Source organism: Nomia melanderi, chromosome 4, assembly GCF_051020985.1.
Source record: "Nomia melanderi isolate GNS246 chromosome 4, iyNomMela1, whole genome shotgun sequence".
NCBI classification, from domain to species: domain Eukaryota; kingdom Metazoa; phylum Arthropoda; class Insecta; order Hymenoptera; family Halictidae; genus Nomia; species Nomia melanderi.
In genome coordinates this window covers 13,118,618-13,139,677 of record NC_135002.1, presented here as the reverse complement: position 1 = coordinate 13,139,677, position 21,060 = coordinate 13,118,618, and the positions used below count along the sequence as shown (strand labels likewise).

Here is a 21,060-nt window from a genome sequence, read left to right as displayed (position 1 = left end):
ACCTAATAATATAATATATTATCGATAATATTAATATTAATTATTAATGGTTAATATTCGCGTGAAGTGGTCGACGCTTCACGGGGCCGCAGCTTTCTTCCAACACGGTCGGTTTACGACCCAAACAGCCTACAATCGGTCCATCATTTCGCGGACGATCGACGACAGCGTTCGCCAGGCCGTTTCCTGAATACGGAATTCGTCGGAGACCGACGTTTACGATTTCGTTATTCTGTCGGGAACGATCGCGATCGTTTGTTCGCCGGCGACGTTCGGTGTCCTTTCGTTGCTGGGATGGCTCACGGGACGTCGCCGACGAACCATCGGAAATCTAAGAGCCATCCCCCTATGATGCTCGAACATAGTAACCCGTTCAGGTGTATAGAGTGTGCCACGGGAAAGTAGCCTGTCTCCGACGATAGGATGATAAAATAAACAAGCAAATGGATTGTTTTTATTATTAGAGGCGCGCTAAGTTTCCGTGGCCCACCCTATGCACAGGGAGACAGAGGCATAAGAAGGAACATGCACGAGCAAGCGAAGGGACTAAGAACAGCGAGGCGCACTTTTCAATCGAGAGAGAGAACACATTCACAAATCTATGACGGTACACGTACACATACACGCGCTTGCGTGCACGCGTGCGTATGCGTACGTCGCGTACACACATAAAATTTATTATTATAATTATAGATAGAGAATAATAAATGAAGAAGTAATATTTATACCAGAAGTTAATAATACTATTAGAAATAATATTTATATCTCTATATTTACTCTATATTTGCCTATTATTATATATGTATGACGACGTAACCCTCGCCAGTTCCGTAAAGATCGACGGGTGGATTTTGTACAGTGGAGGAGGGAGGGAGAGAGAGAAAGAGTGCGGGAGAGAAAGTGTGCGAGAGAAAGAGAGAATGAAAACGATTGCGTTTGTCGATGCCGAGAGCGTGGCAACGAAACGATGTGAGAGCGAGAGAGTGAGAACCCGAGGAGAAAAATGAAATATTGTACTTAAATTTAAACGCGAAGTCGCGCGCTCGCCTGCACGCCGCACCGAAAAAGTGGTTCGTTCTGTTTTTTTTCGGTTTCCCGTTTCGCGGACAGCGCCGCCCGAAGAACGGGGGCCGGCTTTGTATTCCTGCTTCGGATGTTTTGCTTTCGTCGGTGTGCGTCGGTGTCACGCGATTTTCTTCTTTTCTTTTCTTTTCTTTTCTTTTTTTTTTTGGTTAAGAGGATGAATCGTGCTCGATAAGTAGGCTTTAATAACCAAGTTTTAAACGGCGATGTAAATTCAGAGTGATGCGCATACCACGTTTTTTTCCTTCTGTTAGTGGTACACAGCGAAAGATTATAAAATGAAAGTCTTCGATGTTTCTTTCTTTGTTTCAGGAAAAAGGGTCAGACAGTTCCTTGACGTTTATATTTCAAATTATCTTATTATACGAATAAAGCTATTATCATTTATCTGAACCGGATTGTTTTTTTGGGGCCCCTTGACCTCCTTTTACCGATTATTTAGTCGATGATAGTTAAAGGTTTCCAACCTTTAGTTGTGGAGCTTGAGTCTTCGATGTTACATTGTAATGATTTACATTGTAACATTGTAATGAACGCGTTGAAATTCATTTCGATGATTAAGAGTAAGGATCATACTCGTTAAACTCGAAAAAGTATTCCAAGTACTGACAACAAAATCCAAAGATATTGTCACAATGACATAACTTCTTTATTTAAACGTATTCGACCGATAATTATTTTGAAGTCGAGGGTGGTCGATATGATTGAAGCGAAATTCCAATGAAATGGTACCCCGTACAACGGACAGCCGGATTAGACGGAAGAAAAAAAGTGAATATAATCGAATATCAGTCATCCGTATGACTTCACTCGTGTCGTATATCATGGTATGGTGATTAACGGTACGATCGACGACCAGCACCGGTTTTACGAGCCTTTATTTCGCTCGTTGAATTAATTCGACGCCATAAAGAGGAAGATAATAGCCAGCTGGATGCATCCGAAACTGCGAGCCTGGGAGAAGGTAAGCCAATGCAGAAATTTAACGAGAGAGCCAACGTGGTTACGGCGTCATGCGCCCCGAATCAACGAAAACTAACGATTCCGTCGCTTGGATACGTTACTTCGCCCATTACCTTTTTTTCTTTTTTACATCGCTGGTCTCGCATGTTTCATGCTCCTCTCTTTCTCTCTTGATCTGCTATACACTTTTTTCGGACGTTACCCTCTTCGTTTCTTTCTGCTATCGTTTCCTCTCTTATGTACCATTCCACGTTAAATTGCACCAAGTTTGTCGCACAATCACCAATTTCGTTTAGAATTCCGGAATTCGTTGTACACTCTCAGTGACTATTAATGTCTGATTAAATTCTATAAAATAAGAATCTTTTATTATAGACCAGGCAGACACAATATCGTTTCATTATTTACATTTTCATTCCACCTCGATCAAATAATTCTTTACTACAAACATTTTATAGTTTTCGTAGTGAACGAATGCTTTTTCCAACTGCAACTTTGAGTTGGTATACAAATATATACTTTAAATTCCTATCAATCTTTCGTTGCTGATGCTTTCTGCGTTTTTTTTTGTAAACAATGTCTAGAGCGAAAGTTTTTGTTAGTAGCTTAGTAGTAGACAAATAAAAGTGTGTTTTTATCGATTGATTTTCAAAGTTAAACACTTCGAAGATATTTTTATCGCGGATGTCTTTCATGCTCGATATTAAGGGGTAGGAGAACCGTGTGTTTTCGATGGTCTTTGCAACGATCATCGCATCGAAACGACGCGAGCATGAAATACTGGCCTTTCATTAACCTTCATCCGCCCCTTAACAAAATCACAGCACAAATTAATGTAACAAAATTACAGTTTCGAGTAACATATGTGTGCATATACACGTAAATCGGCGATCCCGTTTTCTTTTCTTCACTTCTCATATTCTGTCTCCTCTCCTTACAATACAATCATTTTGTCCCTTACTTTTGTTACTAATTATTATGATTTAAAGTAAATGAGAGGATACGTGGATGAGAGGAACATGGCATTCTTCTTTGTTCCTAATCAATTATTATCGTGTTTGCTAGCAAGGTCACATACTTCTGACAACCAAAATCCTATATTCCGCGTTAAGAAAAGTAAATTAATATTAGAAATATTGTTATTTAAAGTTACAAGATATAATATTATCCTTAATAACCCAATAACTTTTTTAATTTCATTTCTTCAATATTACATATTACAACTTCCTTAAATTCTACAGTAGGTTTACTGACAGTTTATTCTGCTGTTCCTAGCAAGATGGATATCCGTTCATTTAGATCTCGTAAATTAGGGGTTGAAAAATAGACAGTTAGGATACACATTCATGCAACTGCATCAATCAAAATCGACGTAGATATTTAGCAACTAATGTTTGTAAAATTATGTATACGTTAAATTGACGCGTTCCGTAAACCTAGTGCTAATGAAATATCGTAAACGCGAAGGTTGTCATCGATGCGAATGAACAAACGAACGAACGTAACGAACGTATAAGTGACAAAGTAATTCCAGCGGGCTATGAAAGAAATCGCAAGGCGAGGGGTTAACATTGTTCCGTTCACTCTGTCCTTCTCCGTGCCTTTCCCTTCGCCGCGTCTAACTTTTATACCTTCGACTCTTCACGCTTCCTGTGGAAACTTTCCATGCAGTTGCGTCAATAGAGTATTTCGACCGGGCCAGGCCGCGATTAGGCGGCTAAATGTGAGAATTATGGAAAGCAGAGGCAACGTGCACGCATCCGCGCGCGGCCAATAAACCGAATGATATATAACGGGATCCCGAAAATACTACGTGTAATCGGTGATTCCGCGGAGACGATTGAACGCGAAATTGTCGGGAAACTTTTATCGGGTGTAAAATTGACGATAAATCACACGGCACGAACCGCGGCGGCGACGGCTCGCTCGCCTCTTCGAAACTTTACACCCGGGAGCACGCCACCGAATTCCTCCAAGCAGCTCTCGCTACTGATCGCCGATCCTCTTGAGGGTCCTCTTTAGCTGATTTTGCTAATTTTAAATCACTATACTTCTTCTGTTCTGAATCAAACATTTTAATAAGTTCTTCGTAAGAGATTTCACTAGGAATTCATCGTGTAGTATTTTGTACTATTATAGATATTCTACCTTTATTAGGGACTTTCCTTTTTTCCATATATTGCTTAATCGTTTTCATCGCAATACTCTTTTCCAGATTATCGTCTTTCACGTTTCTCGTGGTTGCTATTGAAGCACATACAGCAATGTCTATGTCTAAATTTTCTAACTACTGGCCCCCTCATTATGCACTTCTATTTATAGCTACAGTTAAGGACGATCGAAGATTTTCTGAGAACACAAGAAATCTGATCACAGGTTCGACAGCAGTAAAATGTTTAAATCTGAAACATTAACTTTTAGTAAAGATTCTAAATAGAATTTAACAAACATAAATATTATTCAATTCGTTTGAATTCAAATGAAATATTATTCCATCGTTATCAATGATTATACTTTAGAGTAAACATTAGCACAGAATATACCTAGAATTGTTCACTTATTCTCAACAAATTATTAATAACAAAGTAGTTAGAGCGATCACAGTTCAAAAAGAAATCATAAGGCAAGGGGTTAACACGTTGACTACCAAATCAGCATTCGTCAAAACTATTATAGAATCAAAACAGTTCCTTGAATAAAACAGAAACTAAAAAGCCAAAACGATGATTTCATGATTCCTTCATTGTCGTTCCGGTATCTCATACATCCAAGAAAAATCGGTTCGTTTGACGCGTCACCAAGGAAAGTCATTTTCAAATCTGCATAAAAAATCGTGTCACCCAAATTCAGGTGACGTAGTCTTAATGTGAAAAATGTTCAACAATTCCTAGACCATGGTTCAACAACCAGCAGCGCCTATCGGTGATCGCAGCGCGGGGTATTTGCTTTGCGGTTACCATAAATAGATTTGTTTATTTGAAGTCTACGAAACTAAATTTCAGCCTGCGCGAAAAAATATAGGATCATAATCTAAAGCACTTTAAACAGACGATTCTTTACAATCTACTCGTGGAAGCAAACACCGCGCACCGGGTCGGCTGGCGTAAATCCTACGAGGCGTTCCGTCATCTTGAGATAGAAGAAAACTTCTCACGGAATACATACCAGTTCCCAAAAGCCAAAACGCTTGGGGAGAGTTTCGCCAGAGAAACGGAATGGAGCCGGTCATTACGTAATTGGGAAAGAGGTTAAATCTAGGCCCGACAGATTAAAGACTATCGAACCATACCGAAGTTATCCTACGTAACGCTGATTTAGATTTAAGTGACTCTAAAGAAATCTCTTCCCTCTCGTCTGTTTCATTGGTGGAACGAAGTATGTAGTTGTAATAGAGATGTTCCACTCCTATCTATTTCGGGTTCCGGTTCGATTCAGTTTCGAACGTGCGCGAATAAAATAATACTTGTACGCGTTTCGATGTCCTAGTTACCGTGTTATTAAGACTTTTCAGTATCCCACTTTTTCACAATTTTTTTGTTCACAATTAATATTTATTAAACTATGCTCCGTGTGTTTTGTTCGAAAGCCCTCTGTTGCGCTTTAGGTTGATGTTTGCAATATTTATTGATGTATTATTAGACATACATGTAATTCATATAATTTCAATTGCTGCTTTATCGTCTAGTTGTGAGTCATACTCAACATAGAGAATTTAATTTTGTTTTAAATTTAATACATTTTGGATTAATTGATTATTTAGTTTTATAATTCATTGAATTTCTTAAAATTTATTTATTTTTAATATATTCATATTTTTATAAATGTAAATAGTGTAATAAAAGTTTTGAATTGTGGTTTCGAAGTGGTTTCATACATAATGAAATTCATAACAGAGTCATTCAGCACAAGATGTGGTTTCAACATTTTCTTGGTATATCTCGGCAAAGGTCTGGGTTACCGTGCTTTAATCTATAAACCAGGATGCAATTATTAAAAGAACCGTGGCAAATAATGGTCGAATTGATAATGCTGTAACGTATCTCTCGGTCCATATCGGTGGTTTCCTTCTATTTTTTTTCCGTCATAGGAAATCCCGAATATTTCGGTTGTTAAACCTCTTACCTGAATTCGTGCCGGTAGATGTGATTTAACTAGATAAAACGAAATCCTTATGTAATGTAATCGTATTATATTATTAGCATTTAAGAGGACGAAAAAGAAATGGATGTTCCTTCTGTTTCCCTCGTTGATAAGGGGGTAGGGGTGAGAAATTTCAAGTCTCAATCAACTGTATCACTGGGACGGTCATTTAATGAGCAAAAACCATCGAATCGTTATGCAATTAAAATAATGTCTGACATGAGAAATGAATTCGATAACGATTACCGGGGTTATAAAGTTTGAGCAAACGATGGTAGGAGAAATGCGATAACAATTACTTACATGCGAATAAATTTTAGGATGTACACACGATCATGCAAGGTAGTCAAATCGTGGATGTGATAAGTGGATGTCTTTAGCGATAAAAGTACCAACCGCGTAACACGATTTTGCGAAGTGACTTTTTTCTTGTTGTACATTTAATATGACTATATAATATTCATGGAAAGGTTTTAATTTTATATGAATATAGTTGATCAAATATAAATATTCCATTGCCTTTATCAAATTTTATATGTAAATTCATAGAGGCAAGACTTGTTTTTTTAAATCTACATTATGTATTCTAGTCAGATTAGAATAGTTAACATCGACTGCGTAAATAGAGTAGATAAACCTGAACGACACAGGCGAATCGTTTATTAGTTTTATATTGATAAAGCAATGTACTCGAGTTAGAAGTTGTACAATATTATGCAAGTATTTCAATTCGATGAACGAACTGTTTAAATTTGAAAGTCCAATGTCAAATTTTGAATGACAGATTAGTCTACTATAAATTTTGAAAATAAAAAGGCTGATATTAATTTATTAACATTATAATAATAATATTAATATAAGAATTATATTAAATTGTCTTTATTACTTAACCTACTTGATTATCATTAAAGAGTAATATTAACTAATTTAAAAAATTTTTTTATAATTTATTTAATAGTTTATTTTCGGTTTGTTGATGGAGATGTCAAATGTACCTTGGGAATTTTAATAATATAAATGTGAAAGTGTCTTTGTACTTAACTACTTGTTGTAATTACAGATATGTCAGTACAAGACAGTATATCTAACATATCAACCAGCTGTACAAATTTGAATAGTCTATAGATGTTTTATCTACGAAGTATTCTACAATATATTATATAGAACAATACATGTGTCGACGGCTTCTGTGTTTAAAGAGAGTGGGGGTGTGAATTCTTAGTACATATTTAATTAGATTCGCTAAACCTCAGATAAGGAACAGCTGTAACAGAACACTTCATGTGATATATCATTATGACCTGATTAGAAAAATGATACGAGAATTTCGTTCACGTTCTTAAATGTTCTCAAACATATTAAATAATTACTTATTTAACGTTTAGAAAATAATTGGGTAAACAAATTTATAATTTTCTACATTTAAAGATAAAAGCAAAAATAATTACATGGTATTAACGATTAACATGTTTTTAATCGTACCTCGAAGTATTTTAATTTTATTTTCGCTGTATGCAATTTGGAGAAGAAAATAAGCTTTTGATATTTCATAAAAAATGCAACGTTATTTTACAACGAAGAAAACATGAACTAAATTTTCAACGTGTAAATGTTCTTTACTTTATCTGTTAATGACTGTGCAATGTCAATAACGTTTCATTGAAAAATATCATTGAAATATAGAATACTTGTAATTATCAAGGATGCGTCCCGTGAGTGTTGCATGATTCTCCGTGACAGGGAACTCTGAAATCTACGTCTTAAGCTGAATTAATCAGCTGATTTTGCAGCGCTGCAAAATACGACTTCGTACATACATGCAACTGTTGATACTACACATTAATGTAGACGCGAATTGCGTTTAACATTGTAAAGGAGGATTCAACATTGTAATATGTTGCAACATCGCGTTATATAACGATAGTAATACTCACTGTAGATTTTTTGCGATTTCGTCGGCGCCATGTATTTAAAACAAATCGTTATTCTTTTTCTCATATATGCATTGCGTAATATGTATTCATTCGTGTTCAATGCATACCACGTTTAACAATGATTTATAATAGCTGCTTCATTACACGCCGGAAAGACAAAAAGAAGGTCTAAAAAAGAACATGTAATATTGTTTTTCCTTTATTCCGTTATTTATTTCTACAGTTTGTATTGAACATTTAGAAGCTTCTAATTTATTAAATTCTACTTTATTAAATTTGTCTTAAGTGAATAAAATTTTCAGATCCGTAATAAGTTTCTTATTTTTTTTGCATTTAATAAAATGTAAAAAATAAACAATAATATTTTCAACTTGATGTAAATAGTTACGAAACTGCTTTTTCGTAAACCGTATAATTTTCAATTTTTCGTTGAAATACAATATTCACGTTATGTTTATAGGTCACTTTAATCCTTGCATAAGCGAGCTCACAAATTTTTCGCAGCATACAAAAAATATCCGTTCGAAATCGACCGCCTGTTGGTACCACGTGGTTAAATGGACGGAACGAGAAGCTCATGGGGAACAGGTGCGCGCATGCGCAGTCCCGTATACGGAGGAACAATTACGGAAACATCGATATGTCGTGTGTGCCTGTTTTAGCAATTTTGGGTTCCACGGGATGTGGAAAATCCCGTCTAAGCATCGAATTGGCGAAAAGATTTTCTGGTGAAATTGTTTCAGCTGACAGCATGCAGGTAAGTGGTAAAATAACTTAGGCTTCTGGCGTTACAATTCAATCTCGTTTTTTGTAGGTTAGGTTCACTTTTTAAAAGTTGTTTATTACCGGTGATAATTCGAATGTATCAGTTTTATTTTTATTTGATATGGAATACTGTTAATTTTCACGGGAAGATTTAAATCGACGTTTCATTTTATGATAAAATGGTACGCCGACGGAAAATTTTCTTCCGGGAAAAGACACGGTCGGATAGGTTAAAGTTGTTTCTGGTGCACGGATTTGTTTCCTCGTGTTCGGATTTGTTTACGTTCTGGTCATCGACGGTTAGGAGTTGTCATTCGAGCGCATTATGTCTCGCGATAGTAAAATACATTACTGCTCGTTGAATATTGTGCTTGAATATTTTTGCAAATGCATCGTCGACATCGTGCGATGCTGCAATACTATTATTGTAACCGCATTGTAGACTTGAGATTTATTTTATCTTTACTCAGATGCGATGTACACTGTATATAATAATAATGTTTAACGATCATTTAATTTATAATAATAGTATCTCTCTAATATAAATCGTGTTAATTATGTCAAGAAGTGCATATACATTTTTGTGTGTTTAAAAGTGATGAATTAATAAATAAATTAATATTAATTTATTTTTCATTGAAATAAAGTACAAATTTAGCAATAATGATTTAATCTTCGATGAATGTAGATATAAATAGACAGTCAATATATAATATTAACTATATAAATATTATTTCAATACCGATCATCGTTAACACGTTACAAATTAAATTGTGACCATAATATACATAATATTTTTTGTTTTTATCGTAATTATATTTATTATTTACCACGGTCAATTAATTAATTTTCAATGTATCGCGGAAAGTACCTTAAAAAATATATTTCCGATCCGTATTTAAAGTTCTCAATGTTTTATTCGATTTATTTTGATGTTATTTATTTTCTATTCTCGTTGAATAGTGAATGACAAATCGACATTTTTATTTGTCGAAAAAATGCATACATATTTCGAAATTTTCCGTTATTTTCTATGGTGTTTCTCAGTATTTTTAAATCGAATAACAATTTACTTTTAATCCCGACGATATCGCGTTCCGTGCACGGCTTCCGTTCTTTCAAGCAAATTCGCATAGCAGACAGCTTTCGGAATTACGACTGTGCACTGACGAAAATATCCAACATTACCCGATGTAAACTTTTCAGGCAATCTCGACATCCTGTTACTTTCTTCATAGTTCTAAATTCGAGTGCGGCAGTGTTTAGACAGCTCCGGGTTAATCGTTCTAATTGTTCCGCTTTTCTACATATCTAAAGTAACGATGGGGGACGTTTAATTACACGTCTGTGACATAAAGGAGGCCGAAATTCGTCGGAAATGACGTGTCCGTAATTATCTTCCCACTGCTTTGTCACTCGTCTTGGTCCTTCTCTTCTTCACCTCCAACGGTTCGCTACGGAAAATATATATTTCTAGGCAAAACGACGTTTATATTAACCCTTTGCATTCGAAGGTTTTTCACTGGAAATATTCAACATTTTCCGACGAGATATAAACGGCATTGTTTAACCCCTTAACGCACAGTTTTTTTTAAAAAAAACAGGCCAAAAAAAATCAATTTTGATATACTGTGCTTTTCTTTCATGGAAAAAGGCTATATTTTATTCTTGAATAAATAAGTGTTATAGATTACAATTCCATGTAAATGATAAATATCAATAAAACGATTTTTTTTCTTTGCTTTCACATTGTTATTTTCACAGTTTGGCCTGTTCAGCGCGCTCGAATTAACTCGAGCGTGCAAGTTAAGGGGTTAAAACTAATTTAACGCTAATTCACAGATAACTTAACCGACGAAGTTATTTTATTTAAATATTTCACATAGCAGTACAAAGTTTAAATGAAAATATTAAATATTCAACTTCATAGTTTTGCTGTATCAAATCAAGTGGTGACTAAGAGTCACCTCTCGAGTGCATGGGCTTAATTATATAGGGCGTTCGCGGTGAAATGTACCAACGTTCTTTTCATAAACCGTAGATATTTGAAAAGAAAATTAAAGGAAAATATTGCAATGCTCTTTATACATTTTACAATAACAAGTTTCATTGTTTCTTTATAGGCTTTATAATAATATAAGCGAATTGTTAAAGGACAAAGTTTCAATGTTTCTTATAGACTTAACAATAAAGTAAGCAAATTTTTAAATGAAAAAGTTTCAATGCATTTTTATAGGATTCATAAGAATATAAACAAATTATTATATAAAAAAGTTTAAACGTTACTAATAGACTTTATAATAATGGAAACAAATTTTTCAGATTTCTACCGTTTCCAAGAAATGGAAATAATCTAAGAATCACTTATGAAACTCTTAAATTATTTTGTTTGTTCCCGGTCTTATTTGACCCCGAATATCTTAGTATATTAAAAAGTTCAAAGTTGTTCTCATTGTTCGAAAAAAGTTGAAAACATAAACAATTTATCTACAGTATCGTAGAGTTAATACCGTTTTCTTTGTTATTGTTTTCTAATATTTACAATTTTTGAGGAAAATGTTGGTTCATTTACGGGAATACTCTGTATACCTCGTGTATCTGTATAAATCACCATGACAATTAACCGAGCAGTTAAGTTGACTTTTTAAAATCTTTTTATAAAAACTATAAGACTGCATTTATTAAGATATGAATGGGTCATTTTGATCCATCTGGTAGTTCTAGCGTTAATTGAAAGCGTGTTCTTGTAACTTTCGTCAAAGTTACCCTTAATTCGAGAACAGTAACAAATTAAACTCCAGTCCGAACGACAGAAGTGGTTTTCCAAAGTATATATGTTAGTTCCAGCGAATTCATTAATCAGTTCTCGGGAACCCCCATTGTAAGAATCTATCTAGTAGATAAATTAAGTTACGTAAAGCGTTTCATCAATTGATGCGTTACTTTACATACGTTTCCCGCTTTAATGAACCGCTCGCCTCGGTTTATCATCGGTGTTTTTTTAAAAATATTCTACTGGCTTTTAAAATTATCCAGTGAACTATATAAATGCAAAGTGGTAACGTACACATGATAACCGTAATAATGTAAGTGGATCTAGTTAAACGATGTCTGCTCCTAATATGCGTTAAACGGAGGATTGGGGGTCTTCTATTTCACCCTTCTAATCAATAATACCACTGACATTCTTTTCTCGCTTTCCTCGAAGAAAGTGAAACTCGAGCTATTTTAGTGGCTCGGGGTTTTTTCTGTTTTCTTTTTTACTGCTCACTTATCATAACGTTTAACAATACTTTCATCTTAACACTTAACCGACCGGTCGGGTAAAAACACCTGTTTAGACTTTGTTGTAGATTAAAGCCATTTCTACGTTATTAATCATAACAATTATCAATTTCTTTATAAATGTATATATTTCTTTTTGGAATGGTCATATACTAGCAATATTCATAGTTCATCTCCTCTTTCTGCAAATGTACAAAATGTTACTGGCCGCCAACGAAATTCTCTCTCACTTAAAAATTGACTGGTTAATTGTCAATTTGGATTTACGAAAATGGACTTACAATGATATGAATCGACATAAGGTTGCAATGAAATCGTTACACGTTAGTGAAGCATAATAGACTGCAAAAACTCTCTCCATAAACATGAATATAAAACCAGTGATAATTGTCATTTGGATTTCAAATGAATATCGTTATAAATATTAAGACTAGACTTCACCTGAATTGAAAGCACTTACAGCATTTAAATTATCTTCGCGTTTGAAATTGAAAAATTATTTAACTTTCAAAATGAATATCATTCCATATATTAAGACTAGACTTCACTTGATCTGAAATCATTTTAAATTACCTTCGCATTCGCAATTTTAAAGTTATTTAACTTTCAAAATTACCGAGCATTAGAAGTCGATATTTTTAATCGTTACGAACGTTTTAAACGATGGGGAAACGTTTTGTATTGAACGGTTTCCACGTATTCATCGAGCACGACGGTTTGTTATCGTACGAAACACGTATTTTTGCACAGATCCTGTTTTCAACTCGTTAAACGTTGCTTCTGTTTTTAAACGTGCGCGCTCGCGTACACGTGTCTCCGCTACTTGTAAATCACGTGTTTCCGCGTTCGGTCACAACGAGATTCTATCCTTCGAAATTATTTCGGAATCTGTCCCAGGACTGTCTCTAGTATCTTCATTCATTATATATAACGTCGATTAATTATTTCAACTTCATTGGTGATCCCTTTTTTCATCGTCTACCCACGCGAGGATTTTACAGACACCTATAAATCACGCATCCATCGCTCGTCTTCTGTCATCGTTACGCCACAGTTCCTTGTAACTTTTCTAATATTTTTATTTTTACTTTTCCCCGTAGTTCTCGAGCGCCGCTTATAACCGATAAGCAAGTTCCCGGCAGCTTACACAATGAGACATAATTTCCCGTTTCTATTTTTCTTTTTTCTCTGTGACATCGTGGTACCATATTTCGTTTTTATTGCATTTACCCATTCGATTTGATCCACCGATGAGAATGTACATATATACGGTCTTTAAATCGGTCATTTTTATCTTATCGATCAGAGAACTATTGACGAGAACTATTTTGTGTATTAGTTGGAAATTCCTTTATGGAAACTCCAAGATTGCATCTATTGAGACTTTAATTACAATTCAGTTTGCATATCGCTAAATCAATTTCTTTAATAATTTCTCACAGAACATCTGTTATCTTTTTAATAATTGCAACAAGAAGACATCAGGAATGGGTCATTGTGACCCGTCTTTTAGTGTTAATGGACACACGCGACCATTGGCATCGATATTTATCTCCACCGCTGACGGTACTCCGATGTTTCATTATTCTTTCCAGAATTTCGCGTACGAAAAATTGCGACAGAGGCATATTTTTAAACGGCTCATATATTACTGCTACGTTACGCACGCGTTGCGTGCGTCTGACTCATTGGCTTCTGGGCGGATGGCCGTCTGATTTCGGCCGAGGAGGCTGCCGGTGTTAATAATAACAACATTTTCCACTCTTGTTGGGTAACTCCGGCTACTCTAGCGTTCGTCCGAGCGACCACGCGCGTTTTCAGCCGCGTGCATAAACCACAACTGTCTACCGTTTGCCGCGGGAACGTGGACGAAGTCGGACACGTGTCTGCCCACACGCACGTCGAAAACAAATAAAAAAAGAAAAAAAAGAGGGAGAAGAACTATCTGCGAATTTCCTCGTGCCTGTGGCGCCGCCCTCGAGATTCTTCCCACGCGAGATCGAACGACGGATGAAGGGATCATTCATCGAGAAATCACGGAACCGCTGTTCTTCTCGCGCAGATAAAATCCTCCCGGGGGACACGCTAAAGCTATAGTTAGATTGAATGCGTATTGATCGCGTGTAGACGCGAATCATTTAAATGAGATTTTTCTTGCGATCCACCGCGATCAGAGGTACAGTTAGCGATTTCACGACTACAACACATAGTCTGCAGCCGTGAAAATGCAGTCGAATCGTGCATGGAATGACACAAGATCTTTGAGTCTTGCAGGCTTCATCGTATCATGTTTCCGGGTAGAAGACGCTGAACGAACGAATATGTGACTTATACAGGTGTTTTGAAGAGTTTGACTTATACATAAATGTTTACTTTTGGGGATACGTAAACTTTCACTTTTGGGGATTTATAGAGCGGCGTGGAAGATAAGGAAGGAATTTTACAAGTTATATTTCAAGTTATATTTCAAATTATCGAGGTTCTACTGTAATTAGAAGTTGTACAGCTTCTAAATGTTAAGCATATTAGGATTAATGGATGACGTTTTTTTTAAGGAATTTTACAAGTTATCGAAATTGTAATTAGAATTATAGATTCTAAATGTTAAGGTTTAGACCTAAAGACCTTTGATGTTTGCAAGCTGATAATTGATCGTTGCTTTATCAGCTGGAACGTGAAGTTTCCCATTTTAATCTTCCTGTTATTAATCAGATATTTAACAAAGGATTACTTCAAGTAATGGTAACCGGAGAAATTCATTTTGTACGACGCGTGACAGTGAAATGTGAACTGGTCGACAGGATACGTATCCAATGAAACCGTAGTCTAACGGAGCAATTCTCGGTCCGTCGAATGAGTAAACGGAGACCTTCTGGCACGGAGTTTTCAGGGACAAAATCGACGGTATGTCGCGGGACAGGGTCAAATGAAAGTCGATGAACTGGATTTACAGGTTACTGAATCGTCGTTGTAGTGTGGTACGTCTCCATCGAGTACTTGGCCTATTGAATCCTAACGTCGTCGTTAGACTTTGGAGGAATTCGAACGAGCGCGATCCAATGTCCACGGAGTGGAAGAAATCGCGATGGGAGATCGCACATTGTTTTTGGAACGCTCAATCTAGACACATGGATATTGCCACTCCTACATTTGATTTTGGATCGGTATTTTTTTATGATTCTTCTGTGTCAGTCCAGTGAATGATTATCAAGGTTCATCACTGAAGTTACGATTTATCTTGAGAAGGTTGATATTTTCGAAAGCAATTTGTTAGATTAATTAATTGCAGTAATGAATTAAATTTAATGGGATTATTAAATAAATGAGATTTATCATATCTGGACGTTATATCTTAATATACCTAAGGTTTGATAAATCTACGTTCAGTTCCTGTTCGTTGAAATTTATTTACTATCAGTTCAACATTGGCACTTTTAGGATTAGGTTTTCGAAGATTCGTAAGCTTTTCTGTAACTGATAAGTGAACCCCTAGAATCGAACAATTTTCTGAAATGATTATTTTTATCGATAAAATTTGTCTTCAGGCTTTCTCGATCGAAATACACTCGTAAACGTCGCGAGGGATATTGTATACAAATATGATAGAATATTGCATGAGGATTGATAGACACGTAGGCGTGAGCGTGGCCAAGGATTTTCAGAATTGATTTCCTTAGGAACAAAGCCGCGCACGGAAAAATGTCACTTTACGTTCCTGATTTATCCTTGCATAAGGAATCACATCTTGCCCGCACGTATTATACTTTCGGGCCGTGCCCCGTATTAAACACTAGTTACAGGACGAAGAAGGAAACCCGGTTTAAGCATAAATAATGATCTCGTGAAGAGATAAACCGAGCATAACTCGGATCTGAATAGTTCAACTATTTACAGTATTTGTCAAGATTAGAAATGCCGTGTTCTGTTTCCTGCCACTTTTGTTATCGCGTTCCGCGACTTCATGATCAGCATTATCTGCGGAATCTGTTTTTATTATGTTCTATATGGAACAAATCGAGTTGGCCACTATTTTAACACTGAAAAGACCGGTCACGAGGTTTCTCGTTTTGATTTTTCTTCCTTGGCCAGCTGTTAAATGTACTGAAGTATTCTTCTATATCGAGTTATTATCGAATTAAATATCATCATACCTTTCTCTATGCTGTTTTCAATTAAAAAAAAACCATTAATGCTCAGGAGTAACTACTGAAAATGGTATACAGTCGTTTGAGTACTGAGACCAATTGAAATGGTCTTTCATTTGCGTGGTAGTGTTCGCGTCTTTTCAGTGATTCGCGTCGTTTCAAGTATAATAACTTTCAACATATTTTATTCTTCTGCTCTTTTCCATTTTCTGTTTGCGACTTGACTGTAACACTAGGACTACCGTACCACTAAAAATGACTGATTTCGGTTTGTTTGTTTCGCATGTATTGATATCTTCAAAGCATTGAATATTCGCAAAGATCTTGAAAATAAATAGTTTCACTTGAATACTATAATGAATGTCTGAAGAAACCGAAAAAAATCTGTTAACAATGTTGTTCCACGAACAATTGGTTGCTATAGTTTTCGTTAATCCATTTGTATCATTAGCTTACATATGCGCGCATTTTTCCTGGTCTGCATCAGCGGAATGCATATATATATTCACACCAGCTTTTGGGGCATTATAACTAGAGCGCATATGAACAAGTTCATCGAAGAAAACTCACAAACGTTCAGAACAATTAGATTTTGTCTACTAACTTTATCGCGTTAAATGTAATTATGAATTCTTTGTTTACGCCACCTTGCTTTTAATTTTCTATACGTTCCGAACCATTTTTATTTCGATGCAATAAAATAATGTCTTTTCGTGATAACGATTAATTGTCCACTTTTTCGTATGGTGCAAATGAGTTAATTCGTCGTCGGGCAGCGAGGAAATAAATCTCGGCGGGCGTCGCGTCGACGGATCGTAATCTCTTGGTTCAAAAATGTCAGCCGGCCGAGTTCAAGAAATTCGGACAGGTTTTTTGGGCGAACGCGAGATGATAGATCGTTTGTTGATAATTTATCACGACGGTGACCCGCGGGACGGTGACGAGCTACGGACCTTGAATTCGAAATGGTTTCGGCCGTTTCAGCCAGAGAAACGGTTGCGTGCCGCGCATGAAAAACTTCCGCCGTTGCCCGTGAGAATGGCGCCTCGTGTTACGGAAAGCGGAATTCCTTGTGTATCGCGGCCCCGCGAATTCAGTTTTCTAACTTTAGATCAAGGACTTTCCGCAAGCATTTTCATTCGAATCGCCCCCCCCCCCCCCTCGATCGATTATTCGGTTTGTTGAATATTCGTGCGGCCGGACGTGACGCTGCATTTAAACAAATGTCTCTCCACGCGCATTGAAAATCCATTATTAATATACTTCGTCGTCATTATAAAGTGAACTTCACGGAAATATAGCACATAGACTGTGCTTCTATATGCTATAAAGAAAATGTTTCTTATGTTTTCACGAATGTACGTTAACCGATTAACTGCGGAAGTTTATTTTAAAAATTCCAAAATCTGTGTGAGTGAAGTAAAAAATGATGAAGCCTATCTTTCTAGGAACAATACAATTAAGTGTGCAATGAATTCCTGAAGTGCTAATGTTAAATACGTGTGAATTAGACACTTCTCAGGACGATAAAATAATTATTTCATTGTATTTAAAAACGTGTCCACACTACTAAATTATTGTCAGTAAATCTACATACAATAATGCTTCAAGTAATCCATGAAGTATACAAATGAAGGAAAAAATTTATATGTACATTGCTATCTAATATTTTACATTACTTTACCTTGACAAATAATTTCTTTACGATCGCTTTTATTCATTCGCGATACAATCTGTTGATAAGGACCAGGAGAATTCCACGCATACATACTATTTAAGAGATCACTTGCAGACTAGGCTGCGGAATTCAGCTGATCGATCAGTTTTCATTTTCTCTCACCCACTTTTCTGTTGGCTTTATTTCTTAATTCCTGATACATATTTTCAAACATTAATACTAAACACTATTACACTAATTCTTACTGCAATAAGTTAAATAACTGGTTATAAAATAAAGGTAAACAAATTAAACGATACATTTTTCCTATTGCAAACAAACAAAACTGGTATAAAGTTAAATGAACAAAAGAAAATGCGAAATTTTAACTAAACGTACCGGTACTTTACATACACCGATTCCTACCATAACCGGTTACGCAATTAGTTATAAAAGAAAGTTAAATGAATTAAATGATACATTTTTCTTAGCGAAAACAGAAATAAAAAACAAAAATTAAGAAATCGATTAGTCGGATAATATAGGAACTGAGTTAAATAGACAAAAGAAAATACGGAATTTATTATCAAATATGAAAATCGTTCATTTGAATTTGCTATTCGTCAATACGATTACATGTAACCAATCAAAACTATGAAAGTATAAACTAGAAAGACACTTTTTGCTCCTGTGCCATCACGCTAAACATCAAGTCATCTACCAACTGTACGCTAATGATGCAAATGGTTAATTGAAATCGTTGAAAGTACCGGGCCATCTTCATTCGAAATTGATCAATGATTCCTGTCTAATTGAAGATCGCGCAGAAGATATGTACGACGGTGATCTTTGAGAATCGTGGTCGGCCTGTTACGAACGATATGAAAATCGCGGTAAAAATCGTGAATTACAGCTGGTCACTTCCGCACGAGGCACTTGGCTAACCGGTTTTAAATTCACGAGGCGATGACGTAGAATTTACGAGGCTTCTTTGTCAACATGGCCCTTGAGGAAACTCGCGGCCGACGTTTTATTAGATTGTTATAGTGCACTGGCCGATACCTATAGGAAAATCATACGTTTCTTTTTTCGTCGTCGCTGTTGCGTGAAGACTTTAACGCGTGTTCCTGCGTAATTTTGGTACACTGTGCGTTTCGCGATGGGCATTGGACACTGCGGAAAATAAAAGATCGGCGCACGGTCAATGTACTCTTCATCAGACCTTGTTGACCATACAATATTTTAAAAAATCCATTGGGAAATATGTATTCACTTTATTGCTCCACTGAGTTATCGCAGTTATAATAATATTAGTTTGAAAATATAAATAGTCTCCTTCTATACTGTTTTCGAATTGAAGCTTTTAGTAATCAAAAGACTCCAATAATAATTTTCTTTGAGTATCTAATTTTTAGCTTGAATCTTTTCGAATTGTATAGTTTATCGAGAGAGATTTAGCAAATTGAACATAATAACAATTGAAAACTACATTATTCTGTTAGGTGTGTTTCCTGTCTTGACTAAGTATTGAATCTCCTTTTATTGGTTGTACCAGCGATTACAAGACACAGTCTATAGGGTAACGGTACCTAATATAGAATACTTGATTTAGAAAGCTTCCAAAATCAGTAATACTCATCCTTTTTTTCAACGAAGCCTGCATCGAAACACGAAGAAATTGATAAACATTCGTATACTGATCGATAACAGTGCAAACATTGAAATGCCTTGAAATCGCGGTAAAAAATGTTAATAAAGTCAACAACAGCAATCTGGAAAAATGACTCCTAATATGGAACACCTAGGTAATTTGTAAACAAAACTCATATTTTTATTATGTTAATTTGTTTCTTGGTTTTCTTTTATACATTGGATATATGAATAACACATCGGAACCACTACATACATTCTTCGTGAATACAACGTATTATACATGTTTTTTTCCATTATTATAATTCTTGTAACTGTCACTATAAAATAAAAATATAACAATAATATGTAACTTTAACAAACAACGTGTTCCATATTAGAAAGCCACATATTGGGGTAGAAAAATATTAACTATTTTAAGAAGGAAATAAATTTGCAGCAAATTGTTTTTGAATGGTGAAGAACAAACATATTCAATGGTGAATCATGAAAAAATAAAATTTGTTGACCTATCTATGTTAAGAATTTGACTATTTAACTTATCTTTTAAAAAATTTAACATACTACTAAACACAATAATGTTTCGCATTCAATGACAAATTGTTAATTGATGTCCAAATATTAATATGCTTTTCTATTACTAATGAAGTATTTCCCATGGTAACTGATACATCAAGCTATTTATTTTCCGAAATATTGTGGTGTTCCACATTAAGAACTGTTCCATATTAGGCACCGTTATTCTACAACAAAAACGTCTATGAGCGTATTTATACGGTCGACTGTTCGAGGGTTTAATAGGAGCGTGGGAATTCGTCTTCTAATGTTACGTCAAATTTAATCCAGGAATAGTCCAGCTGGCTTAAAATGACCCGCAGCTTTTCAATTGAATGACTGACAGTTGGAATTAGAGAGATGTTACCGGTCGCATAATTTTGTGGCCGTCGGTCCCCTTCTAATCTTCAGCTATGCAACTTTTTGCGAGCTGTTAGCGCACTGTCCACTATTAATACTTTGCAGTCGAGAATTTATTAAACTATTAAAAACCATTCGTATGAAAAGTTAAATTATACTTATAACTTTTGAATGCAGTAGGACTTCGAATAATTTCGGTTTTCCACAATTATTTCAGTCAGAACCGATATATACGTAATTTCAGACAGTTATTTTCGAAACCTTTTCAGTTCTTGACAATAGGTCTTCCAAAACTGTACATATAATTACATAGGTGAAAAAACATTCTACGCTACACACGTATTAATTCATTTTCAGTTGTGCAAGTGTAACGGCAGGTGTGTATTAGAATTAGGAGGTATTAACGGAACAAAAGACACATACTGGTTCAGCTTACATTTCGTACCGTTCGTGATCTGTTCTTAATTATACCCTGAACTTAAAATATACAATTTTAATGAAACACGTGTCGTTGCGCTTCCGT

General features: G+C 35.5%; 1 protein-coding gene across 2 annotated transcripts in view; it reads left to right on the top strand.

Annotated features, from left to right (window-relative positions):
- Window positions 1-8,682: 8,682 nt before the first annotated feature.
- Window positions 8,683-21,060, top strand: part of LOC116425422 (tRNA dimethylallyltransferase) — a 138,378-nt gene continuing 126,000 nt past the window's right edge. Inside the window, exon 1 of one of the 2 annotated variants that reach the window (XM_031973095.2) lies at window positions 8,683-8,877. In XM_031973095.2, coding sequence (XP_031828955.1) covers window positions 8,698-8,877 — 180 coding nt within the window. In that variant the 5' untranslated portion in view covers window positions 8,683-8,697. The remainder of the gene's footprint in view (window positions 8,878-21,060) is intronic. The other variant, XM_031973096.2, reaches the window with a different exon arrangement.